General features: G+C 32.2%; 3 protein-coding genes across 5 annotated transcripts in view; all 3 read left to right on the top strand.

Annotated features, from left to right (window-relative positions):
- Positions 1 to 23,485, top strand: part of LOC127720339 (E3 ubiquitin-protein ligase TRIM71-like) — a 237,430-nt gene that overhangs the window by 54,267 nt on the left and 159,678 nt on the right. The gene's annotated exons all lie outside the window — the stretch shown is intronic.
- The window catches only part of LOC127720341 (uncharacterized), a 210,699-nt gene that overhangs the window by 68,223 nt on the left and 118,991 nt on the right, over positions 1 to 23,485 (top strand). The window lies entirely within an intron of this gene.
- LOC127720338 (uncharacterized) lies at positions 5,605 to 13,715 on the top strand. The gene is made up of 2 exons (XM_052226911.1): positions 5,605 to 5,694; positions 11,773 to 13,715. Exon 2 carries the CDS (start codon positions 11,779 to 11,781, stop codon positions 13,465 to 13,467), a length of 1,689 nt encoding a protein of 562 aa, XP_052082871.1. The 5' UTR covers positions 5,605 to 5,694; positions 11,773 to 11,778; the 3' UTR covers positions 13,468 to 13,715.

The following is a 23,485-nucleotide window of genomic DNA, read 5'->3' as shown; positions in this document are numbered from 1 at the left end:
ACAGAGACACGTCAAATGTATATCACCAAAAACAGACCAAACAGTACAAGTAATATTAATAAAGACAAATAAAATAACACTTTAACACGTTATTGAGATAATAAACAGCGTCAGTACACAGAATCTATACTTCAAAACCATCATGTATTATTTGTGAAGTTGATACTGAATAATAATATATTTATCAACAAGGTATTGGTACCTTCCGATGAACTTTTTTTAGAAAAAGGACGAGACGTTCTTTGACTTACCCCTGGTTCATCAACTTTCTGCTCAGACACGGGTGACGTTTTACAAAGTCTGAGTAGTAACTGCAAGCTCTTGCATACCGAATAAGTTGGGAAATGTATATCCCATATGCAGTTGAAGTTGGTATATTGCTACTAAGGTGGGGGAAATTGATAATTCTAAAATTAAAATCGTCTCGTTTGTCATAGATTCTGGCACTGAGATGACTGTGTATGTCAAATTCGAGGTATAAGTCTAAAATGAGGCGGAGGAAGCCGTGTCTGTTGTTTCATTAATTTCTAGTTCTGGGGGAAATATTGATAGAATCCAATCAGAAAAGTTCGGATTGTTAATGGAAAGAACATCATCAACATATAAAGTGAAATTAAATAATCTGGCTTCCTTGATCTTCTTATTTTTAACAAGTGTCTGAAGGAACTCCGATTCATACGAAAATAAGAAAAGATCGGCAAGGAGAGGTGCACGATTCGTTCCAATAGGAATGCCGACAATTTGTTGAACAAGTCTACCTCCAAATTCAACAAAAATGTTGTCGATAAGAAACTCCAGCATACTGATCACTTGTTCCTCTGTATAGCATGTTTTACCCTTTTGTTCGCTATTAACAAAACTTGCCTTATGGTATCCCAAAGTAATAAATTTATAGCGTATGCTACCATTTTTATGTTGAAAGGCATTGTGTATTATTACTTTTAGACGATTTTTCAATTTCACATGGGAATTGGTGGTATACAGAGTTGAAAAATCAAACGGTTTGAGAGAACTAATTCAGGAAAAGACCGATATTTAAAATTATCCAGAAGTTCTTTAGAATGTTTAAGAATCAACATATGATTAATACCACTACGCGAGTAAACAGTTTCACAGTATTTTTGAAGATCCTCTGTCAGTGCGGACAGTATTTTAGTCAATCTGATGGACAATTCTTTGGTGGAACATGCAGATGAGCCGGCAATGTACCGTTGTGTGTACGGAATTTTGTGAAACTTAGGTATCCAATACATACAAGGTAAGTCCTCTGATTTGTTGTTCAATGTAAAGTTCATTGAAGCCATGAAGGACTTATGATTCGCCAAAATCTCATCCTTGTCAAATAATATGTCTGTGTATGTGGGATTAACATATTATTAGTTTGACAATACAAACTCTTATCAAGATGTACGATTTTGGTTTAGCGCAATCTACAGTCTTTAGTTTTCTTTGTTGTGTTTTATGTACTATTGTTTGTTTGTTTGTCTTTTTCTTTTTTTTCCATGGCGTTGTCAGTTTATTGTCGACTTTCGATATGAGTTTAAATGTCCCTTTGGCATCTTTCACTTCTCTTCTACATGTAATGAGTCAATCCTTTTCAAACAGATTTTTACATTTTGTTCTCATGTTGATCTGTTACTTCATGTGACATACATAGGTACGGTTGAGGGTACGTGCTGTTCCGAACCGGAAGCCTGTAATCCATTCGGTTTCCTTTATTTCTGTCGGCAATAACATTTTTCTTTTATAATTTGTTTTACACTTCAACAATAACTAAAACTAATACGGCATAATACATAAGTTATAAAACGCATACCGTATAGCAAGTAGGCTATAAACATATACCATAGAGTTAGGAGCTATCCAACTCATACATAAAGTGAGGATTATTACAGGTAAGTTACTATTGAGTTACGATTATCTTCCATAAATTTTCGATGGCTTTTGATTTGGTGACAAGGCCATTAGCATGATTATTATATGATATGATATGAAGAATACAAACACACAACGAAACCGAACAGATCAACCTGGTGGCTGAGTAAAACAGCAGGTTTACACGGAGAAATTATCAGAAAACGATCATGCCTATTTCTACCTCCGCCATGTTGTTATCGAAGTAACTGCGGTCCCATCGATCAGTTTAACACCAGTGGTATTGTTATCAGGCTATAAAACACATATCGCCAATCGCAAAGTAAGCTGGTTATTAAACTCATATCTTATAGTCAAGAGGCTATGAAACTCAAGCTGTTATGTAATAAGGCAATACAACTCAGACTGTATAGTAAGCAGACTAGAAATCATATACCGTATAGTAGCCAGCTTTAATACTCATACCGTATAGTAATCAGACTGTAAGTCCCCGACAACCCAGTAGCCAGCACTTCGGTATTGACATACAAAAAAAACATTAATTGATTGAAATTTGCTGTTATAAAACTTTTAAAATCATTCAAATTAAAGATTATATCTTCTTTTTTTTTGAAATACAATATACAATCAACATTTACCATAAGTTTTAACTTGTAAAATATATAGACTATATCTACGGTCTGTGTTTTTGTTACTTGTTTTTCTGTTGAGTTTAGCCATTTTCAACTGATTTTTATAGTTTGTTCATATATTATACTGTTACACTACTGTCTCAGGTTAGGGGAAGGGTTGGGCGCCCGCTAACATGTTTAACCCCGCCACATTCTGTATGTGTCTGTCCCAGGTCAGGAGCCTGTAATTCAGTGGTTGTTGTTTGTTGCTGTATTTCATATTTGTTTTTCGTTCATTGTTTTTTTACGTGAATTAGGGCGTTATTTTTCTCGGTTGAAATATTTTACATTTGTCATTTCGAGGCCTTTTATAGCTGACTATGCGGTATGGGATTTGCTCATTCTTGAAGGGCGTATGGTGACCTATAGTTGTTAATTTCTTTGTCATTTTGTATCTGGTGGAGATTTGTCTCATTGGCAATTAACCACATCTTCTTGTTTTTATATATCTACAAAGCAACTCATAACGTATAGTAAGCAAGCTATATAAGTCATGTCATATAGTAGGCAAGCTATATAATTAAAACTGTAGAGTAAGCAGGGTTTAAAACTCTGTTTGACAGTTGTCTCATTGACAATCCTACCAAATCTTCTTATTTATATATATTAAATTAATAGTTAAGATCCATTTTGTTACATATGGTGATCCGTTTATTTGGCAATCGCCAATGGCAGTCAGCAGGGTTTAAGAACATCCGTTGTTCGACCTGCTAGTCAAATGCGTTTTGTTAAAAAATACTTTTTCACTTTTTTGGTCTTTTGGAAAATGTTGTTTGTGCTGTATTTAGACCCCTCTACCAAGAAATTTGTTTTGCATGCACACGTATTGCGGTTTTTATCTAACGCAATCATAGGTTTGAACGTTGTTTTCAATTTAGACTTATAGATATATATAAAGCTCATACAATATAGTAAGCAGGCTGTTATACAAATACAGTATCTTAAAAGCAGGTATTTAGCTCATGCCGTATAGTAAAAAGGCTATAGCTGTATAATAAGTAAGCTATACAAGTCATGCCATATAGTAGGCAAGCTAAATAATTCATACCGTATAATAAGCAGGTTTTAAAACTCATATCATATAGTAAGCAGCCTATAAAATTCATATCGTAAAGTAAGCAAGCTATACTTCTTATACGTTCAGGTATTTCACATCCAATTTTTTATGGAAATATTCTTTATAAAGCACAAAAATGTCAGTATTCACCTCTGAAACTAACAAAACCTTTAAATAGACTTATTAAGAAGGGATATAGTTACGATACTGTTGTCAGGTCATTAAAGATTGCATATTTTGGCGTTAATATTGATTCACTTATAGGGTCTTTGCATCGGCACTAAACACATTTATTTAAAAACCAGTTGTTGGCATGACACGGGTTATGTTCTTCTCATATATGTTATGATGGTATGATACTAAACCCCTAACGGGAAGGATTGTGCCTGATATTCATATGATGAAGACATAATCTTTCAATCAGTTTAATTGAAGTCTGGAGCTGGCATGTCAGTTAACTGCTAGTAGTCTGTTGTTATTTATGTATTATTGTCATTTTGTTTATTTTCTTTGGTTACATCTTCTGACATCAGACTCGGACTTCTCTTGAACTGAATTTTAATGTGCGTATTGTTATGCGTTTACTTTTCTACATTGGCTAGAGGTATAGGGGGAGGGTTGAGATCTCATAAACATGTTTAACCCCGCCGCATTTTTGCGCCTGTCCCAAGTCAGGAGCCTCTAGCCTTTGTTAGTCTTGTATTATTTTTAATTTTAGTTTCTTGTGTACAATTTGGAGTTTAGTATGGCGTTCATTATCACTGAACTAGTATATATATTTGTTTAGGGGCCAGCTGAAGGACGCCTCCGGGTGCGGGAATTTCTCGCTGCATTGAAGACCTGTTGGTGGCCTTCTGCTGTTGTCTGTTCTGTGGTCGGGTTGTTGTCTCTTTGACACATTCCCCATTTCCATTCTCAATTTTATACAACTCTTATCGTCTAATAATCAAGCTATATAACTCGTACCGTCTAGTAAACAAGCTATTAAACTCATACATTATAGTAAGCAGGCTATAAAATTCATGCCATATATTAAGAAGGCTTTGGAGTTCATATCATATAGAAAACATGCTATAAAACGTATACTGTTGAATAATCAGGCTATATAACTCTAACGGTATAGTAAGCAGGTTGTCAAAATCATACTGTAAAATACGCAGACTTTGAAACTCATAATGCATAATAAGCAGGCTATAAAAAGCATACCATATAGTCAGTAGACTATCAAACTCGTCGTTTATTAATGAAGCTACATAACTCGTACCGTATAGTATGAAATACATAAGGTCAATACAGAAATAGTTTGTATTCAGAAGTCTGAATTTGAGGATAAAAAACACACAGACTGGTAATTAGTTAACACCTTACCGATTTTTTAAAGATATCCCGTAAAATATATCTTCTATAACTATTCATTCTTTTCAGATTCAGTGCGCAGAAGTTAGAAAAAAAAAAGCAAATATGCAGGGTTCAGTACAGACTTTTATCTGCAAACCATGGAACATTGAAGTTGAAGATGAAATTCAAATTTGTTTTCTTCCCTAATTTCCTGGTTTGGAAAAACAAATGATATTTTATTAATTAGCATAACCATTTGAAACCTCTTATTAACTCTGGTAGATTATATTCAACATATTTATGCCTGTTGCTGGTCATATATTAAATGTTTGACAATGTATATATTTCATTTGTTTAATTGCCAAATTAACTAATGAATCTGTAATTCAACTTAATTCCACTGCTTATCCCTGAACGTTATAGTAGATAACAAAAAACTTAGAATTGAATTGAATAGTATCAGACCGTTTCTGGACTCAAACTGTCAAAGGAACATAACCGTATTTTGTCATCTGTGAAAGCTCTATCACGTGACAATACTTCCTGGCTATATATCACGTGACAATACTTCCTGGTTATATATCACGTGACAATACTTCCTGTTTACATATCACGTGACAATACTTCCTAGTACATGTCACGTGGCCATACTTTCTGGTTACATATCACGTGACAATACTTCCTGGTTACATAACTATCAACAGTATGTTATAACATTTTATTTGGTGTGACATTTATTGTAGGAGTCTTAAAGTAAGTACTTAAAAGTTATTTAATAGAATATAAAAAAAGATGTGGTATTATTGCATGTTATGAGTGAATTAATGCATTTGTTTTTTGAAGAAAAAAAAACTATATCGCGTAGATTTTATTTAATAGATATGAAATATACACCAAACTTACATTTTCAATAATTCGGATGAAACTGTATCAATAGTCTTTCTTTTTTTCAAATTTCGGTTTATGGAGAAAAGTAAAGTAGAAAAATACCGAACTCCAAGGAAAATTCAAAACGGTAAGTCATTTATCAAATGGCAAAATCAAAAGCTCAAACACATCAAACGAATGGAAAACATCTGTCTCATATTTCTGACTTGCTACACGCATTTCCTTATGTAGAAAATTGTGAATTGAAATTGGTTTTATAGCTAGCTAAACCTCTCACTTGTATGACACTCGCATAGAATTCCATTATATTGACAACAATGTGTGAGCAAAACAAACAAAAATAATAGGTAAAACTTATACCTAGCAATACAAAATGTATATCAGTACCTTTAGAGAAACTCTTTGGAACAGAGGTTACGACAGAATCATAATATACATTTTATCTACTTTTCTAGTTTTGGGTGTTTAAAAAAGAATTTTTTTACTTATGATAATTGAATATCCCTTTGGCTTCTTTTGCCTCCCTCCTTGACTGAGATATATATGAGGATTATTGTTTGTCATTTGATATTTCAACTTATCCAGTATTTCAATATATAATTTGGAAAATATTGACAAAAAAATCTTAGTTTTTATTACATTGGACAAATTTCCCGTTTCCTGTTTCAGACGTTTCATGAAAAAAAATATATATTTTGGCTCAAAGTAGTAATTTCCTGTCATTAAATGTTATCAGTTTCCGTATTCACTCAGACTTGTCATGTTTAAAATTAATCAACATTTGACAATTGTTTCATTTTTCAACAGATATATAATTATGATAAAATGTTAGATTTTCGCCTTCAGATACTAATGTCTGTTCATAATTTTTTTAATTGCCTCATATAATCATGGACGAGATGTTTTAAATAGAGTTATATCGTAATAGAATATTTTCCTCAAATAATAACTTAAATATTATAGTTTCCAAGTGTTTATCAATTTCAAAGAAAAAGATGTTTTTAACCAAAACTCAACAATTTCTACCATTATTAACTTTGCAGACTTTAAGTATATCAAATAAACTGACTTCCTTGACACAAAAACACTCAAGACGTTTATCTTTCAATATTAGGAAATTTTACGGACGCCATCACGAGTTGGTTGACCGTTATGGAATAACCGTTTCACAGATGATATCGGATATGTTCCTTATGTCGTAACTACAATACCCTCCCTTTTCACAAATGTGACTTACCGAATTAGACTATTTACCGGATTTGTTATAACATAAGCAACACGACGGGTGCCACATGTGGAGCAGAATCTGCTTACCCTTCCGGAGCACCTGAGATCACCCCCAGTTTTAGGTGGGTTTCGTGTTGCTTAGTCTTTGGTTTTCTATTTTGTGTCATCTGTACTATTATTTGTCTGTTTGTCTTTTTATTTTTGGCCATGGCGTTGTCAGTTTGTTTTCGATCTATGAGATTGACTGTCCCTCTGGTATCTTTCGTCCCTCTTTCATTGTTGTCTATATAAACCAATAGTTACCATGATTAGCAGTTTTTACGCCAGACGCACGTTTTGTCTTCTAAAGTCTCATCAGTGACGCTCGAGTAAAACAAGTTAAAAAGATGAAATGAAGTACGAGGTTGAAGAGCATTGACGACCCAAATTCCGAAAGGTTTTGCCAAATACAGGTACTGTAATATATTCCTGGGATAGAAAATCTTAAGTGATACCCTTTCCGTTGGTAGATATCTTTTGATTATGTCAGATTTTACGGACTTCACTCTTTTTGAATTGAATTTGGGGTATGTTTTGATAATTCTTTTTTTCGTTAAAACTATGTAACTTACAAACAGTAATGTTTAAAACCGGGAAATGTGGAACGTTTTTCGAGATTTATTTTTATATCGACGTCATACAAACTACATGTTGTTGCTGATGATTTGCTTTTATGTTGGCATGATTTGTTAGAAGGTTAAGTACTTTGAGTTGATTTCAGTAACTGCGAGTATTCTATAATATGGTAGAATTTGACATATGTAATATTTTGTGTTTTTACTAGCATTACGTTATTTCAGAGTCCAATAGTTTTGATTGTATGAAATTTTATGTAAGTTTGGTGAGGCTAATCATAGAGATCAAAGTGAGGGAAGATTACACACTAAAGCAGGCTAATTTAAAACTGCCACATGTAAATACAAGTCCCAATTCATTAACCTTGCCGCTTCATATGTCATATCTTAATGTTTGTCGTTATGTGGAGAATTGGTTGTTTTTTTTTATTGTTTTGGTTAAATTGATTAACAAGTCTTACATACAAGGGACTACTGGAAGCTTCTTAATTTGTTCAGAAATAGATTGTTTAAGATTGTGTGCTGCACCCTTGATATCTTTTGGTTATTTTCGTCCTTGGGTGGCTGTCTCCTTGACATTTAAACCACATATACTTTAATTCAAATTAACGGTGAATTTGATTAGGTTTTTTTTCGCAAGTGGTTTGTTGTCTCAGTAAGATTTATCTAACATCTGTTATTCATAAGAAGATATAAAAAGATAAAAAGACGTGTTATTCTGGCTGCCAAGTCGACCCTCGTTTACCCTAACCGTGTTTTTTTTATTGTGAATTGGAAAAGTACAAAGGTTAGGAATTGTCTTTTGATTATTTGTAAAGTTACGATTCTGTTTCTTTTTAAGTATAAAGAATTTTCATTGTTAATAAAAAAAAAATAAAATGGTATCAAACCGTATCAAGACTCATACAGTCAAAGGAAAATGACCGTATTTTGTCACTTGTTTCAGACCTTATTAAGAATCAAACAGTCAAAGGGAAATAACCGTCTTTTGTCACTTGCGAAAACTTGGTGTTGACCCATAGAACAACATTATCTTTATTATAAAATATTGTAAACAAACCGAGAAGGTATTTCACGGTTATTCAATCGTCTAACATGAATGTTATGATTACAAAAATAAATAAATTAAAAAAGACAGAAAACATACCGCTGATATATAGTGAAGCAATTTAAACGGCATGGGTGTCTTATAGTTATTTGTGTCAGTGGGTTTCTATTTTTAAGTATACTTTAGTTTTCTTTTTATTCGAAAGGGACAATAAAAAATTGATTGTATTCAATAATATCAAGCCCCTTTCCAGTTTTCCAATTTAAATACATTTATTTGTGTCCATTCTCCTTGAATAAAAACATTCAGCATTCATCTCCGTAGAGCAAGGAGGAAATGATTATGAGACAAAGATTCAAGGAACCCCTGGTTAGAGCAGACCTATCTACAAACAGACAAATAATAGTACAGATAACACAACATAGAAAACTAAAGACAAAGCAACACGAACCCCACCAAAAATGGGGGTGATCTCAGATGCTCCGGAAGGGTAAGCAGATCCTGCTCCACATGTGGCACCCGTCGTGTTGCGTATGTTATTACAAATCCGGTAAATAGTCTAATTCGGTAGGTCACATTCGTGAAAAGGGAAGGGTATTGTAGTTACGACATAAGGAACATATCCGATATCATCTGTGAAACGGTTATTCCATAACGGTCAATCAACTCGTGATGGCGTCCGTTAAATTTACGAAGGGATGATTTCAACTTCACCATTTGGAACTCTTGATTTAATAGCTTCCTTGTGAGCAGCAATCCTCTATCAAGGAAATCATGATAGGAAATATAAGCCCGGGAATATCGTATCAATTGGGAAACAAATATTCCGTATGCAGGCGCTGCTGGAATGTTGCTACATAGAAATGAAAAGTTCACAATTGGGAAGCTGAAATCATCTCTTTTGTCGTAAAGTTGTATCTTAAACCTCGACAGTAGCATTTTAATACCATTTGCATTGATTGCATACATAGATATCACCTAGTGTATTATTTGTATGGACAAATATATCTAATAATTTCATCTAAAGTTATCTAGTTAATTGTACCATTTTTTTAATCATGAACTTATACTATACTAACAAACAATCAATTAAATGTTTCTTCAAATATTTTATTAAACGTTCTACATATCAAAACTCGGGTTCTAACTACACCTGTATATACCGTCATACACATACTTTTTTAAATTGTGGCTAGCCTATTACTAAGGAAGCAAATATCAGACTTGTTTTCAGTGAAGATACAGATGAGTGCAGTCCTAACCCGTACAAACGTTAACTTAGAGCAGACATGTTTTTAGTGAATATAAAGGGTAACACGTAGATTTGATTCTTTATAGATGATGAAGCTCTTCTACCTATTCGTTATAGCTATGTAACAAACACTAAATAATACATAGACACATATGTGAAGTGAAGACAGCATGTTGCCTTCTTGTTGTCTTTTGATTATTTTCATCATTGGTTGGCTGTCTAAATTTCGTATACCCACGTCTCCTTTTATTCATATTTGTGTTGAATGGGATGAGGTCTTAAGCAGGTTTTTTTTCACGTGTTTAGTTTCTATAAATCCCTTCCTGGCTTTCAAATGTTTGTTGCTTGAGCGTTCCAGATAAAGGTAAATCCTAGAAAGCACTTCGGACACCCGAAATTTATAAAAATGTTATTTTAATTTTCCCACCATCTTGTATTCATATTCATATGACAGACGAAAACAATTGTTGTTTCTGATTGCCAAATTGACATTATAACACGAGTCTTTTTTGTATAGCAGATAGAATAAGAATTTGGATATGTTTTCCCCTTTAAAAGTCGAAATGCAACGGCAAGCTTTTGCAACCACTGGTTATCCATCGTCCATCCATGACCAGTGTGTAAGCTGTCACAAGTACTATTTTAACATTTGGAGTATGGCATTGAAATGAGATAGAATAAAAAGCAGTTACATTGTGTAACATCTTGTTACCTGTTATAAAATTTGCTGGAACGATATAAGTCAACAGTCAATGTATTTTAGCATGACTTCTATAAAATGTAGCGCTTAATTGCATGTAAGGTACATCAATCGGTCTGTTAAAAGAATTCTCAGCTTTCAAAATATTAGATTTTTATTCTCACCAACAGATGAATAGAAATGTAGATTTTTTTTCTTAACATTCCAACAAGATTTGGCAAGAACAAAATATATCAATTCATTGTATGTATACACATTGGTAGCCATATAAATAATTGATTGGTTGAGACTAACAGATGTTAAATTAAAAAAAACACACACATCGTACTCTCCTCTGCCGTGCGAGAGATAAAGCGCATATTTTTTTATACGTTTTGTTTCCCTTGCCTTTAAAGAGTTATGAGGCTTTTTTCACCCAATAATTTTTTTCCCGGCATCTTTTTTTATATTTGATGGGGGGGAAGGGGGTTGACTCACCTTAATTTTTCCCTTAAAGAAGGAAAATTATTAATTATTTATTATTTCTTAATTCTACTGCTCGTTGTGTTGATTTGAAAATATACGATATGGATCATGAAAACAATTATCTCTAAAAAGATAAAAATAACCATCAACATTGCATTTTCTTGCCAACTAATCGGCTTGTAGAGGCCTCTTGTTCTACTTTAACAATGTCATTGTATTGTAAAGTTGTATGCAATCTATAAGGAGTTGGAAAGTTGTGCATGGCTTTAAAGTGTACAAATAAGACTAAATACTCGATTTACAGGACAAGAAAATATTGCAAAGATAGTCAAAAAAGTATATAAATATATATTCGAAAGGATAATTTCAGATAGGTTTATCAGTTTTTGATTCAAATAGGTTTATCAGTTTTGGATTGAATTAATTATCTACATCAATACAATGATTCCATTCAAATAATAATATTTGTGAATAAATACATAATTAGTTCAAGATCATCAGGACAGTACATATTTTCAAATCAAGATTCGTAATCGCTGCTTATATTTTCTTGGAGTGAGCAATACATAATGTATTCCTCCCCAATAAAAAACACAGTTTATAAACAATTAAATCAAAGTATATTTTGTTATTTCAGTTTAATATGGCGTCACCCGTACCGATATGCGATATTTGTATGACAGATAACATAACAAAATCTGCCACTGTTTGGTGTTCAGAATGTGAAGAAGCCATATGTAATGACTGCGAAAGACAACATGACCGCATGGGTTTATCAAAGAACCATAAAACTACATCTATTAAAGATTACCAGGAACTGCCTAGTTCTGTTGCTGCTATCAAACAGATATGCAAAGGACACAACTTAAAATTCGACTTCTATTGTGCAATTCACAATGAACCATGCTGTGTGTCTTGCGTTACGGAGAAACATGGCACCTGTCTTAAATTGGAGCCATTATCGGAAGTAGTGAAAGGAGTAAAGTCGTCTGCTGCATTTGCAGATTTAGAAGAGAGGACAAAAGACATCAGCGCACTAATTGGCGACCTGATAACAGAGAAAAAAAGTAATCGAGCAAGTTTTGGAGTTCAAAAAAATAAAATCATTTCTGAAGTTCAATATGTCCGATTGGCAATTAATAATCATTTAGATAAACTTCAAAAAGATCTTTTGAATAAATTGGGCGATACGGAGAAACTGCAAAACAAAACTATTGATAGTTTTATTGAAAAGCTCTCAGACATGCGTAAAAATGTTGAAAACATATCTGGTGACATGAAAAAATCTAAGCAACACGCGTCGAATTTCCAAGCATTTCTTGGTATACATGAATGGAATAAAAAAATTGAGGCAGAAGAAAAATATTGGATGTCTTTACAAACTGACCAGATAATGGACACTTTTGACATTCACATACAATACTCGCCGATACTTATTAAGTTCGAGACAGACGTCAAAGAATTAGGGAAGTTAGAAGTAAAGTCTTCTTCTACAAAGAAAATTCTTCTAAAGAAGGAAAAACAGGGACAGATTTTCGTCCCTGTTTCTAACACTGTAGATAACATTAAACTGACAACACTTTGCTGTTTCCAGACACCAGTTGTAGCACCCAGTACCATAATTATAACAGGTATCGATATGTTTGACGACGAGAGAATCGTGTTGGCAGATAACCATCTGTTACACAACAGACTTGTTATCATAAATCAAGAAGGCAAGTTCATCAAAACTATACAACTTAAGTATCAATGTTTTGATGTTGCAGTGATAGATACAGACACAGTTGCAACAACGTTAATTGATCAGAAGAAAATTTATATCATTGATGTTAACTCGTCAAAGGTACAAAGGTATATACCTACAGGTGACAAGTGTAACGGTATAACTTATTCAGGTGAACAATTAGTCGTCAATCTCATCAACAATACCATTCAATTCTTCGATCTTTCTGGTAATACCTTGTCAACTTTGTCAACAGCCGATGCCTCCGTATCTTGTTCGGTGTTGAATGACAAACTTTATTATACAGCACACAAAAGTGATACCATATACTCAACTGAATTGAATGGAGAAGTTCGTTGGAAATTTAACTGTCACAAATCAGATCATCCGGCTGGTATAGTAAACGATGCCGCGGGAAATATTTTTGTAGCGTGCCGGAATAGTCACCAAGTTGTGGTATTAGGACAAGATGGCAAGAAATCAAGAATCCTCTTGACAAAGAAAGACGGATTGAAACAACCTAGAGCAATACATTACAACCATAAAACTAACATACTCATCGTGTGTAATGTGTCCGGACAATGCTTCCAGTACAAAGTTACAAACTGAATTATTTTTGGTTAAAAAAACGTTTGTAGCAAATCATCGGTGAACACTTGCTTTTCTTGTGAGATATTGTTTTAGTGCAAATGTTTTTTCTAATGACAAAGTAGAATACCTTTGTAAATAGCAAGTCATTGAAACAGATTAGATGTCCTTGAATTAGAATAAATATGACCATGTACTATACTCTTGTTAAAATTGTTTGATTGTATATTTTATTTTCATATATTTTCATAGTGAAATTTGAATATTTAGTTATCTTATTCCTAGAAAAAGTACAAAACAAATAGAAAACGGAGACATTGTTTCTATTTAATAATACACATTTGACACTATACTTATCATTATTTGTTTCTTGGGAAAATTAGTATGTTATTATATTGCTTTTTGTAGTTTGCAATTTAACAGAATAGATTTCTGGAAATAATAACGTGTCTTGTTCATTTTGTTTTGTTTTTTGTTTTGTTTTATGTTGTGTTTTTTCTCTCTGATTTGTGTTTAAGAATAAAAAAAAAATATTTGCATTCTAGTGAAGCAGAAATAGAAAACAAACAAGTCATACCGTGGTTATGCTCAAATATAAATCGCATATACACACTTTTATTGGGAAAAAAACCATAGTAAAAGTCGTCTTATTCAGAAGAAGGAATATTTAAAGACCAAACAGCCTATTCAGTTCAACCAGTGATTTTTCCTTAAAATTTTGTGTGAAGGTATTTCAGGACTTTAGTAACAAAATATGATGAAAATAATTTGGGGTCACCGACTTTGTTTTGTCACTATAGCAACCTCAGTTTCGTGTTTTCCCTTGTTTAACATGATATTTTCTTGTGTTTTAAAATTTCAAAAAAATCCCATTATATCAAATCTACAATCATAATTCTTGTTTCACGTTAAACGGTAGATTTTTATCTGTTAATTAAAGATTAAAGAGTTTATGTTTCTAACTGTTTTGATCTTAATAAATATGATTTATTTCATTCCCGCCAAAAATAAAAAGTACATTGAAAGAATGAAAAACGTTTCCAGTATTAAAAAATACCTACCAGTGATTTCTTCATAAAAATTTCGAGAAGGAAAGCACTTTGTGTACTGTTTCAAATAAAGCAAAAAAATGGACATGTCACCGACCTTTCAAAAAAATAATGAGTAATTTTTATGTTTTTTTTTTCTCGTTCGTTTTCAAAAAAAGAATGTTCTTTCTTCAGAACATTGAATCTGACGTCATAGTACAAGTTTCCATGCTGGCGTACTATTCGAAAAAAAAAAATTGCATATTGGACGTTTGAAACCCTCATTTAAATTTTTAAGAATTGAATGCTTCTTTTTCATATATTTATTTGGGTGTAAAAGCGTTGACCCAAGAACATTTTGTGAAATTGTGCGCACGGTCAACGCTTCTACAACCCTATAACATTACTAAAAGAAGCATTTAATACTTGTAATAACATGTTTTTGCTAGGATCATGAAAACACGATTTCTTTCAAGTTTTTCTTTTGTTTTTGACCTACTTTATTATCCGGTTTTACAAGAGATCACATTTATGTATAAGTATCAGATCTCATGATATTGTTGCAACACAAAATTAGCCTTCAGAAACACCATCCGTTGAAAGAAAAAATTGTTCGAAATAACCTTTTACTCCGCTTTAGAAAGGAAAGTTTGTGTTTGCCCTCTCCATTTCATTAGCAAAATTATTGAAAAAAAAGTGAAAACGAAAGATGACACTGGCTAACTTATATACTGTTTGACTATGTTAAACTAACTAGATGTGAGTTTTTTTTTCGTGTCACTTTCATAAAGTTGTCCTAGCGTACCTTTCTGTTTACTCCTTCGCCACTGTTGTGTTGACAGACGGACAGAAGCACGGACGGACTTCGTTACACCATTTTGTGTCCCGACTAAGACGAGCGTATCAAAATTATGTGGATTTATTCTGAATACTTCAAATATACGGAAATTGAAATTATAGGTATTATAGGTATATATAAATTAAGTATTTAAAACGTTATACATCCATTTGACCTTTTTTAAAATACGATCTCCGTTATTACTTTTTCCTGGGTTTTTAATAAATGTGATAGTAAATATAAAATACAAATAAATTTAAAAATTAGTTTAGAATACAACAATTTTCATTTAAACTAAATATTAAATAATTTTGGAAATTAAAACAAAGACAAGGTTGCATGTATACAATTGCCAGCATTGAAAATCGAAATTTGTTTTCGATCTTTCCGGTCATTTTAGCTTCTCTAAAGGTAGAAATTTAATGTTGGATTCCCAGAGCAATCGTTTTTCTCATAAGTTTAATTTACAACAAGTTTGGTTTTAGTAGACCTTAAATTTTGATTTGAATTCACATTCACTGAGTATTGATTTCTTTAATTTTTTGCCTTACGATTCAGTGAGATCAAGAGAAATCTTTATCCTTTTTCCTTTAGACAATTCGAAATGAAACAATTAAAAAAAAGACAACGAACCTTTATTATTTTATTTTTTTTAATAAAAGACATTATTTTACGAGAATCATCCAGAGAATCAGTAAATCTCAACATGCATACGGTGCCAGCAGATCGAAACTACAAGAATTTTTTTTATCGGCCTAACCTCCTGAAAACTAAATTTTGAAAATCACATAAGTTCAAATTCTAAGCGAAAGTCATTAGAATTTACCCATGTACACACGTAAAAATATCAAAATTTGTATTTGAACGTTTAATGTTATGCAAAGTTACAGATAGTGTAGACAAGTATCTTTTGTGTCCATTTGTGTTTTATTTTCACTAGATATTTAGCACGGCAATAAATTCTACCCTTTAGCAAGACGCATTTTACGCGTACACTACATCCATCGGAATCTGTGATAAACGCGAAATAGAACGCTATTATTTGACGTTTTTTTCGTGGCTAGAAACAACTTCATAGAGCTTTTATGTCACAACCAAGTTGTGCTAGTTGATGCGCATAAACAAAAGACTGTTTTGGTCTTTAATTCTTCGCGTGCATGTTATAACATCCGATTTTTCAATGTCAATTACTCTCATTGAAATGACAATTGAGAGTGCATACGCTAAAATGTTTAGCTTGCTTTACTGTTTGTGCTTTGATTTTATTTCGAAAGTCTCAAGATCAAGCTCTAATTAAGATATCACATACAACAAATATTATCGGCATTTCCTGTGCTGATCTGTAATTGTATAACATGCATATGTATGTTCTGTGACGAGTTCAAAAATAAAGTATACTATAGACCTGGCATCCTTGACGAATTTTAGTCTAGAAATGAAAACACATGTTCTGATATTCAGGCCTAGCTTATGTATTTAAATTGTGCGTTATGAGGTAAGGTCAATTTCCCGCAGTGAAACCTCTGTTTTCCGTAGGCTAGGCTTTGAATACAAAAAAGAGATCGTCTAATCGAAAGATGGCATTCAATTTGAAATATGTCTGACACACAAAAATATATAACTTTGATATATCTCTGTTCAGCCATGCTCTAACCTTGTCTATGGTCAGAAAAAATTTTTGAGGTGTAAACATTGTTTAATTTGCCAAATATTGTGCTAAAGAGGCATGGTTGATCTATCATGTAACCTAGGCTTTATTCTGAAACGTTGAAACGCCGAATAAATGAAGCGTTAACTTGAGGTGAAACTAGTAATAACTATGATGGTATAGAAATTGTAACTGCTTTCTCATAATTTCTATATAGATTTATATTTTCAAGGAACTTAGTAAACACAGCATTGACCTTCGTGCACCAGGTTTTTATATGAAGGAAGACATTTATATAATTTTAATTAACTTTCTCAAGCTAATGCAGTAAATTAAATGTATTTGCGTATAAAACGTTTATAAACGATTCGATTTCGGTATAAGCAAACGCAAAAGTTTAATCGTAATTTAATCTATATCAGCAACGTATAAACGTATGTTTGTGAAACAAGTACTTTTGTCTATAGGTTAATATCTAATTACCAACTGAGATGACCTCCGAAGACTGCATACGGTCATATAATCCCATATCAACATAAATATAAATAGAAAGCGACCACGTGCAATTGCATTTTCTAGGTCTGTTTGATTTCATATTGTAGGTTAAAGGTGTGTTTATCATCGTATTTACCTGTAAGAGAATAATATTTTGTGGATCGAATCAGTCAACCAATTGGTCCATCCTTGTTTCAGTTTCAATGTTGACATTATGTTTCTGTTAATAGCTGAATACATGCGTAACCCATCTGCAGCTAAGGGGTTAAATTGACGGTCACATGAATACGAACTATATGAGATCGATATACGTGCAGTTCTTGATTTGCAAACATTTGACAGGAACTATTGCCAATACTCGACCCTTTGCTTTATAGAATTAAAGAAATATAAAAGAATGCAAGTTCAAAGTTCTTTACATGCTTATAGGACATTAACGGCTATATTCTAGTATCATTTCATTAAGCAACGTCACATACAGCGAAGAAAATCAAAATCTTGTTTAAAACTCAAAACAGTTTTATTTAGAATTTGAGAAAAAAATAAAAAATAAAAAAAACGCCAGGACCAAGTCACTGATAATAGCGAAACTCAGTCGTGCTTTTCCCTGCAACGGTGGCCGTCTTCAATGTTTTAGGGTTTATGAGTGGGTCAGTTTGCGCAGAGCTTTTTATAGTAATTTAAGTATATTTTGCAAGCATTTGCAATACATTATTGGCAACCGCTATGGCATGGATACTTTTTGGCTCCATCTCATTCATTGTATATAATTTGGTGAATATAAACTTATCATTGATTTTATATGTAATAGTATTAAAAGAACGTAAAGCGAGACATAATGGCGTCATCGTTTTATTAAATCCATCAATCAACAAAGTCAATTATTTCTCAAAAATAGCATATGCAATGATTAGACAATAACAGTTTAATCAAAACCTTTTTCAAAAAGTCTATATGTCTTGAATAGAAACAAATCTTGAAAGTTATGCTCCACCTTAAATAATTAAAAGATAACCGTAAAAGCATCGTTTAAAATGTGTCAATGCTTATATCAATACAAAAAGCAGCTAATCGTTGTCCATTGCAACAAGAGAGATTACTGTGTCCCATTGCTTATCGAAACCGACATAAAATTGTGTTCTCAATTAGCAGAGGCTAGGAGAACATATCCATGGTTTTATTCGGCATTTTTTTTCTGTAAGTTAGTTAATCGATGACAGTGGCTTTCAGTACATTGAGAGTTAATCTATATCGGTATTGTTTGGCTTTCTTTTATTCTTGCGTTTGTGCTTAGTGGAGTCTAATAATACAGTTTGTTTCCATATTGAGCTTTAAAATCTATCTACGGTAAACTTTGCTTGAGCAAAAATCACTATATTATAAATTACCAATCAGCAGCTATGGAGATATTCAACATCATTCGCTTCATGACTGAGGGCTGAACAAAAACTAAATTGGGTCATCAAGTTCACAAAAAAAATTTTGGTTTTGCATAACATACTGGCATTGAAAACGTAATGAAATGATTGAAGCCTTTTCAAATTATGCTAATTGTTTTAACAAATGAACAGGTTAACATGCTCTCAACACTAAATTGCAGAAAATAAATTTTGATGTCATTACGACGGTATTTACATTTCAAAATGTACGTTTTTTTAACTTACAATGACTACTACATTCATAAGTTTCTGTCACAATATATATGAGCTTCTATTCTACCTAAAATGAGAGTTTGTTTGCATCTTTGACAAGCCCGTATAGTTCAATGTCAAAATTAGAGACCTACTTTCAATTAAAATTCTTGAATAAGGCACTCTTAACTATAGCTACATTTATTCTCAACTAATATAATTTATTTGAGCGATGTTAACTCTTTGTAGTCTACGGGTTTTTATGTCTCAATTGTCTGAATACTTTGTCTGTCTTAATATTAATTACTGAAACCATTCGATGTAACAACACAAAAGTAATAGGTCTTAGGTTAGGAGGAGGGTTTGGATCCCGCTAACATGTTTAACTCCGCCACATTCTGTATGTTTGTGCCTGTCTAAAGTCAGGAGCCTGTAATTCAGTGGTTGTCGTTTGTTGATGTGTTACATATTTGTTTTTCGTTCATTTTTTTGTACATAAATTAGGCCGTTAGTTTTCTCGTTTGAATTGTTTTACATTTGTCATTTCGGGGCCTTTTATAGCTGACTATGCGGTATGGGCTTTGCTCATTGTTGAAGGCCGTACGGTGACCTATAGTTGTTAATTTCTGTGCCATTTGGTCCCTTGTGGAGAGTTGTCTCATTGGCATACCACATCTTCTTTTTTATATCTACACACGTGAGCGTTTTCTTTTATAAATGTGTTACAGTCGTGTATTATGTACAATGTATTCAAAGTTTTAAGTTGAAAACAGTAATAAATTTAAAAGTTTTGATTAACAAAGTATGCCGGTTTATAGTCGTCCATGAAATAATAAGTGTCAAAAAATAAAATCCTAAATGTATTCATTGTTTTTGAAGAGAATTTTAAAATGATAAAGAGTAGGAATATATGTTTTATATTCTTGCTATGATGTGACACGTTTTACAGCAAACATTACAAAGCGTGTATTTTAAGGTGTTTAACATCATAAGTCAATTTTACATTTGTTTTGTAAAAATGGATCAATCTGTACAAATTATCATATGATACCATCATAAAAAGATCCCGTCATAAATGCAATAAAGAATATAATAAACTACGTATACAAAAATATACAAAAACAACATTTTAAAATGACCGAACTAGTAATTAAGGCAAATAAATACTCTTTAACCAAATTTTGGAAGGTAAAGGCTTGTAACTTCATTCAAAGAATCCACACATAATAATTGTACGACTTTGCCCCCAGCAGAGCTATAGAAAAACAGTACATTAACGGCTGTTACACGGACACTTTTTAGTTGTTACACGGACACTTTTTATGAATAGAATCACTCGTGCATGATCAGTGAGTTCAAGGGCACTCTAAATTTCAATAAGATTTGAAGTTTTTGTTTCACCGACATATTTCCTGTCTTTTTTATTAAAATATTTACGTTAGCATCAATATTTTTTTTTTCAAACAATTCCAGTAAATTACTTTTCGTATCAGTACACTAAGGGGTTGACCATTTAACTTCAAAAGGGGGGTTATGGTTTTTTTCCTAAAAAAAGATATTTTGATCCCCAATATATGAGAAAAAATGTATTGTGGTCAAGCAGATGACAAAATAATGTTTTGATTTCTGATTTTCCGAATACCGTATATAATAGTGCTAATTTCGAAAAAAAAAATATTTGGGTGATAGCGTTGAAAAACTAAATAATTTTCTTACTCAGAAAAGAATATACCCCTCTTTTGAAGCTAAATGGTCGGTCCGTAAATGTATTTGTTTTCACTATATGGACATGAATAGTATTCTGGACAATGCTGAAAGTAAAGAAATGATGATACCGAAATTTAAAAAAAAAATCCCAAATATATGCCTATATATATCTAATAACAAGACACTGTTCATTTTTTCATAACATTTCATTCACTAATGAAATAGGAAATTCATTCTTTTGATACATTTATATTGTTATTGAATTCATATATAAGTTGAATTCGTATGTATTGAATTCATATATTTGGCAGCAAACGTACGATTTTTACGTTTTTTTAAAGGGGAATAGGGGGATGGAATGGGACATCCTGCATTTTTTCAATAAAAAAAGGATCAAGCCTGTTTATTTTAAATTTATTTTACCCCCCCCCCCCCCCTTTTCCGTTTTTTCCCCAATAAAAATCAAATGTTAGCTTGCTTACCTCTGAAATCTTATTTATACATTACTTACTTGCGAAGTTGCATTTTAAAAAGTCTCAAATGTGTACAGCATTCATCTTTTACCTAATATGGTTCTTTTTTATAAAATTATTAGATTCTTGATTTTTTTGAGAAAAAAACTCTCGGCTGAAGGGAAGTGAAAAAAAAATGTGTTTAAACTGTAACTTACATTGACTGGTATATGGCCGTTTAAGTTTCTAAAATGTTTAGTTTTGTTACCTCTTCTAAATGCAAAATGTACAGCTTCTTTCTTGAAACGTCGTACAAGTCAGATACAAAACAAAGATAACAAAGAAACAGGCCGGAAACAACCTGCCATATAGTTTTTTCTGCACTTGTAGTCAGGTCAAGGTCCTCGGCTATCGCCTCGGACCTTGACCTGACTACTCGTGCAGAAAAACTATCCGGCTACGGTTGTTACCGGCCTGTTTCTTTGTTACCTTTGTATTGTATCTAATACTTACACACAATCTGTTAAACTAGACGATTGATATACTGATATTGCAAAAAGAGTGAAATAATTCAAGTCTATTTAAGGCATGCTATTATCATATTTTACTGCCACAATATATATATATATATACTGCTCTACTTAAAAGTCGTTTGAATCTTGATACGTCCAATATAGTTACATGTTTTAATTAGAGACATTCTTTAAGTTTTAGAATTTATAATAAGTCACTAATAAATGTAGCTACATTAATATTCAACGTTGTAAATTAGATATGTAATTCAAGGCTGTTTTTAGTCTACCGCTTTTTTTAACTCGCAATTTTCTGTATACTTTTGTCTTAGTATCAATCACTGAAATCATTCGCTGTAACAACATAAAAGGAACATATTAGTTCTTTCTTTTATAGATATTTTACAGTCGTTTACTTTGTAAAATTAATTGAAAGTTTTAGGTTGAAAACAGTTCTAAAAGAAAAGGTTCTGATATACAGATTATGTCAGTTAAAAGTCGTCCATTATATTATTTCTGTTCAAAAAAGAAGTTGTTTGAATCTTTAATACGAACCGTATAGTTGAATGTTCCAATTAGGGACATTCTTTAAGTTTAAGAATTTATAATAAGGTGCTTATAACTGTATCGTTGTTAATTAGATGTGTGATTCAAGGCTCTTTGTAGTCTACAGGTTTTTATATCTCAATTTTCTGAATAAGTTTGTCTGAATATCAATTACTCAAATCATTCGTTGTAAAAACACAAAAGCAATAGGCTTACATACATGGTTGCTTTCTTTTTTAAATATGTTACAGTCGTGTATTTTGTACAATGAATTTAGAATTCATTTGAAAACAGTTCTAAACAAAAACATTTTGAATTCCAAATTATGTCGATTGAAAGTCGTTCATAAAATAATCAGTGTCAACAAATACAATCCCAATTGTGGTTGTTTTATTTGAAAACAATATGCAAGTGTGAAATGAAAATAGTGTATGTGTTATTCATGTTCCGTTGTTTTCCTCTTATAATTGATGTGTTTCCCTCGGTTTTGGTTTGTGGTTTCTTTCAATCGATTTATGACTTTTGAACAGCGGTATACTACTGCTATTCATACGCTTGCTATGATGCAATAAATTCTACAGCCACCATTGTATAGTATGTATAAACACTAATTTTTAACTCATAGATCATATTTTACTTTTTTTTTTAACATTTTGAAAAAGGGATCACTCCGTCCAATGTTTCATAAGTTACCATTTTAAGAGAATCCTTCATACTGCTTCCTCCAAATTTCCATAGGATACCGTTTTTATATGTATTAGAGAAACCTTTTATAAATGCAATATAGAATATAATAGACTACGTATACAATATGATGTGAACAACAACATCATTGTATCAAGATCAAATTGGATAATTATGACAAATAGATATTTATAAATTTGGAAGTTATAGGCTTAAATTCATTCAAAGAGTCAAAAACTAATAATAAAGCATAACCTGTTCAACAAGTGAATGAGTAAATTACTATCCCAGCTCTGCATAATATTCTGATCTTGTAATATAGTGAAATGTTTCAAACCTATTCATATTATGCTAACTTTATTGACAAATGAACAGGTTATCATGCGTTGGATACTTAGTGCAGACAAATGACTTGTGATGTCACTGTAGTGTCATTTACATGTCATCATGTACGTTTTGACTTGAAATAGCTATTCATTCTTACTCTTCTGTGACAAT

The sequence above is a fragment of the Mytilus californianus genome, unplaced genomic scaffold (genome assembly GCF_021869535.1).
Source record: "Mytilus californianus isolate M0D057914Y unplaced genomic scaffold, xbMytCali1.0.p SCAF_11, whole genome shotgun sequence".
Lineage (NCBI taxonomy): Eukaryota > Metazoa > Mollusca > Bivalvia > Mytilida > Mytilidae > Mytilus > Mytilus californianus.
Note: the sequence above shows the minus strand (reverse complement) of the source record. Positions and strands in the feature narration are given on the sequence as shown.

What these genes read in the sequence shown, in the direction of transcription:
- LOC127720338 (XM_052226911.1), top strand. Translation starts at nt 11,779, where the DNA reads ATGGCGTCACCCGTACCGATATGCGATATTTGTATGACAGATAACATA.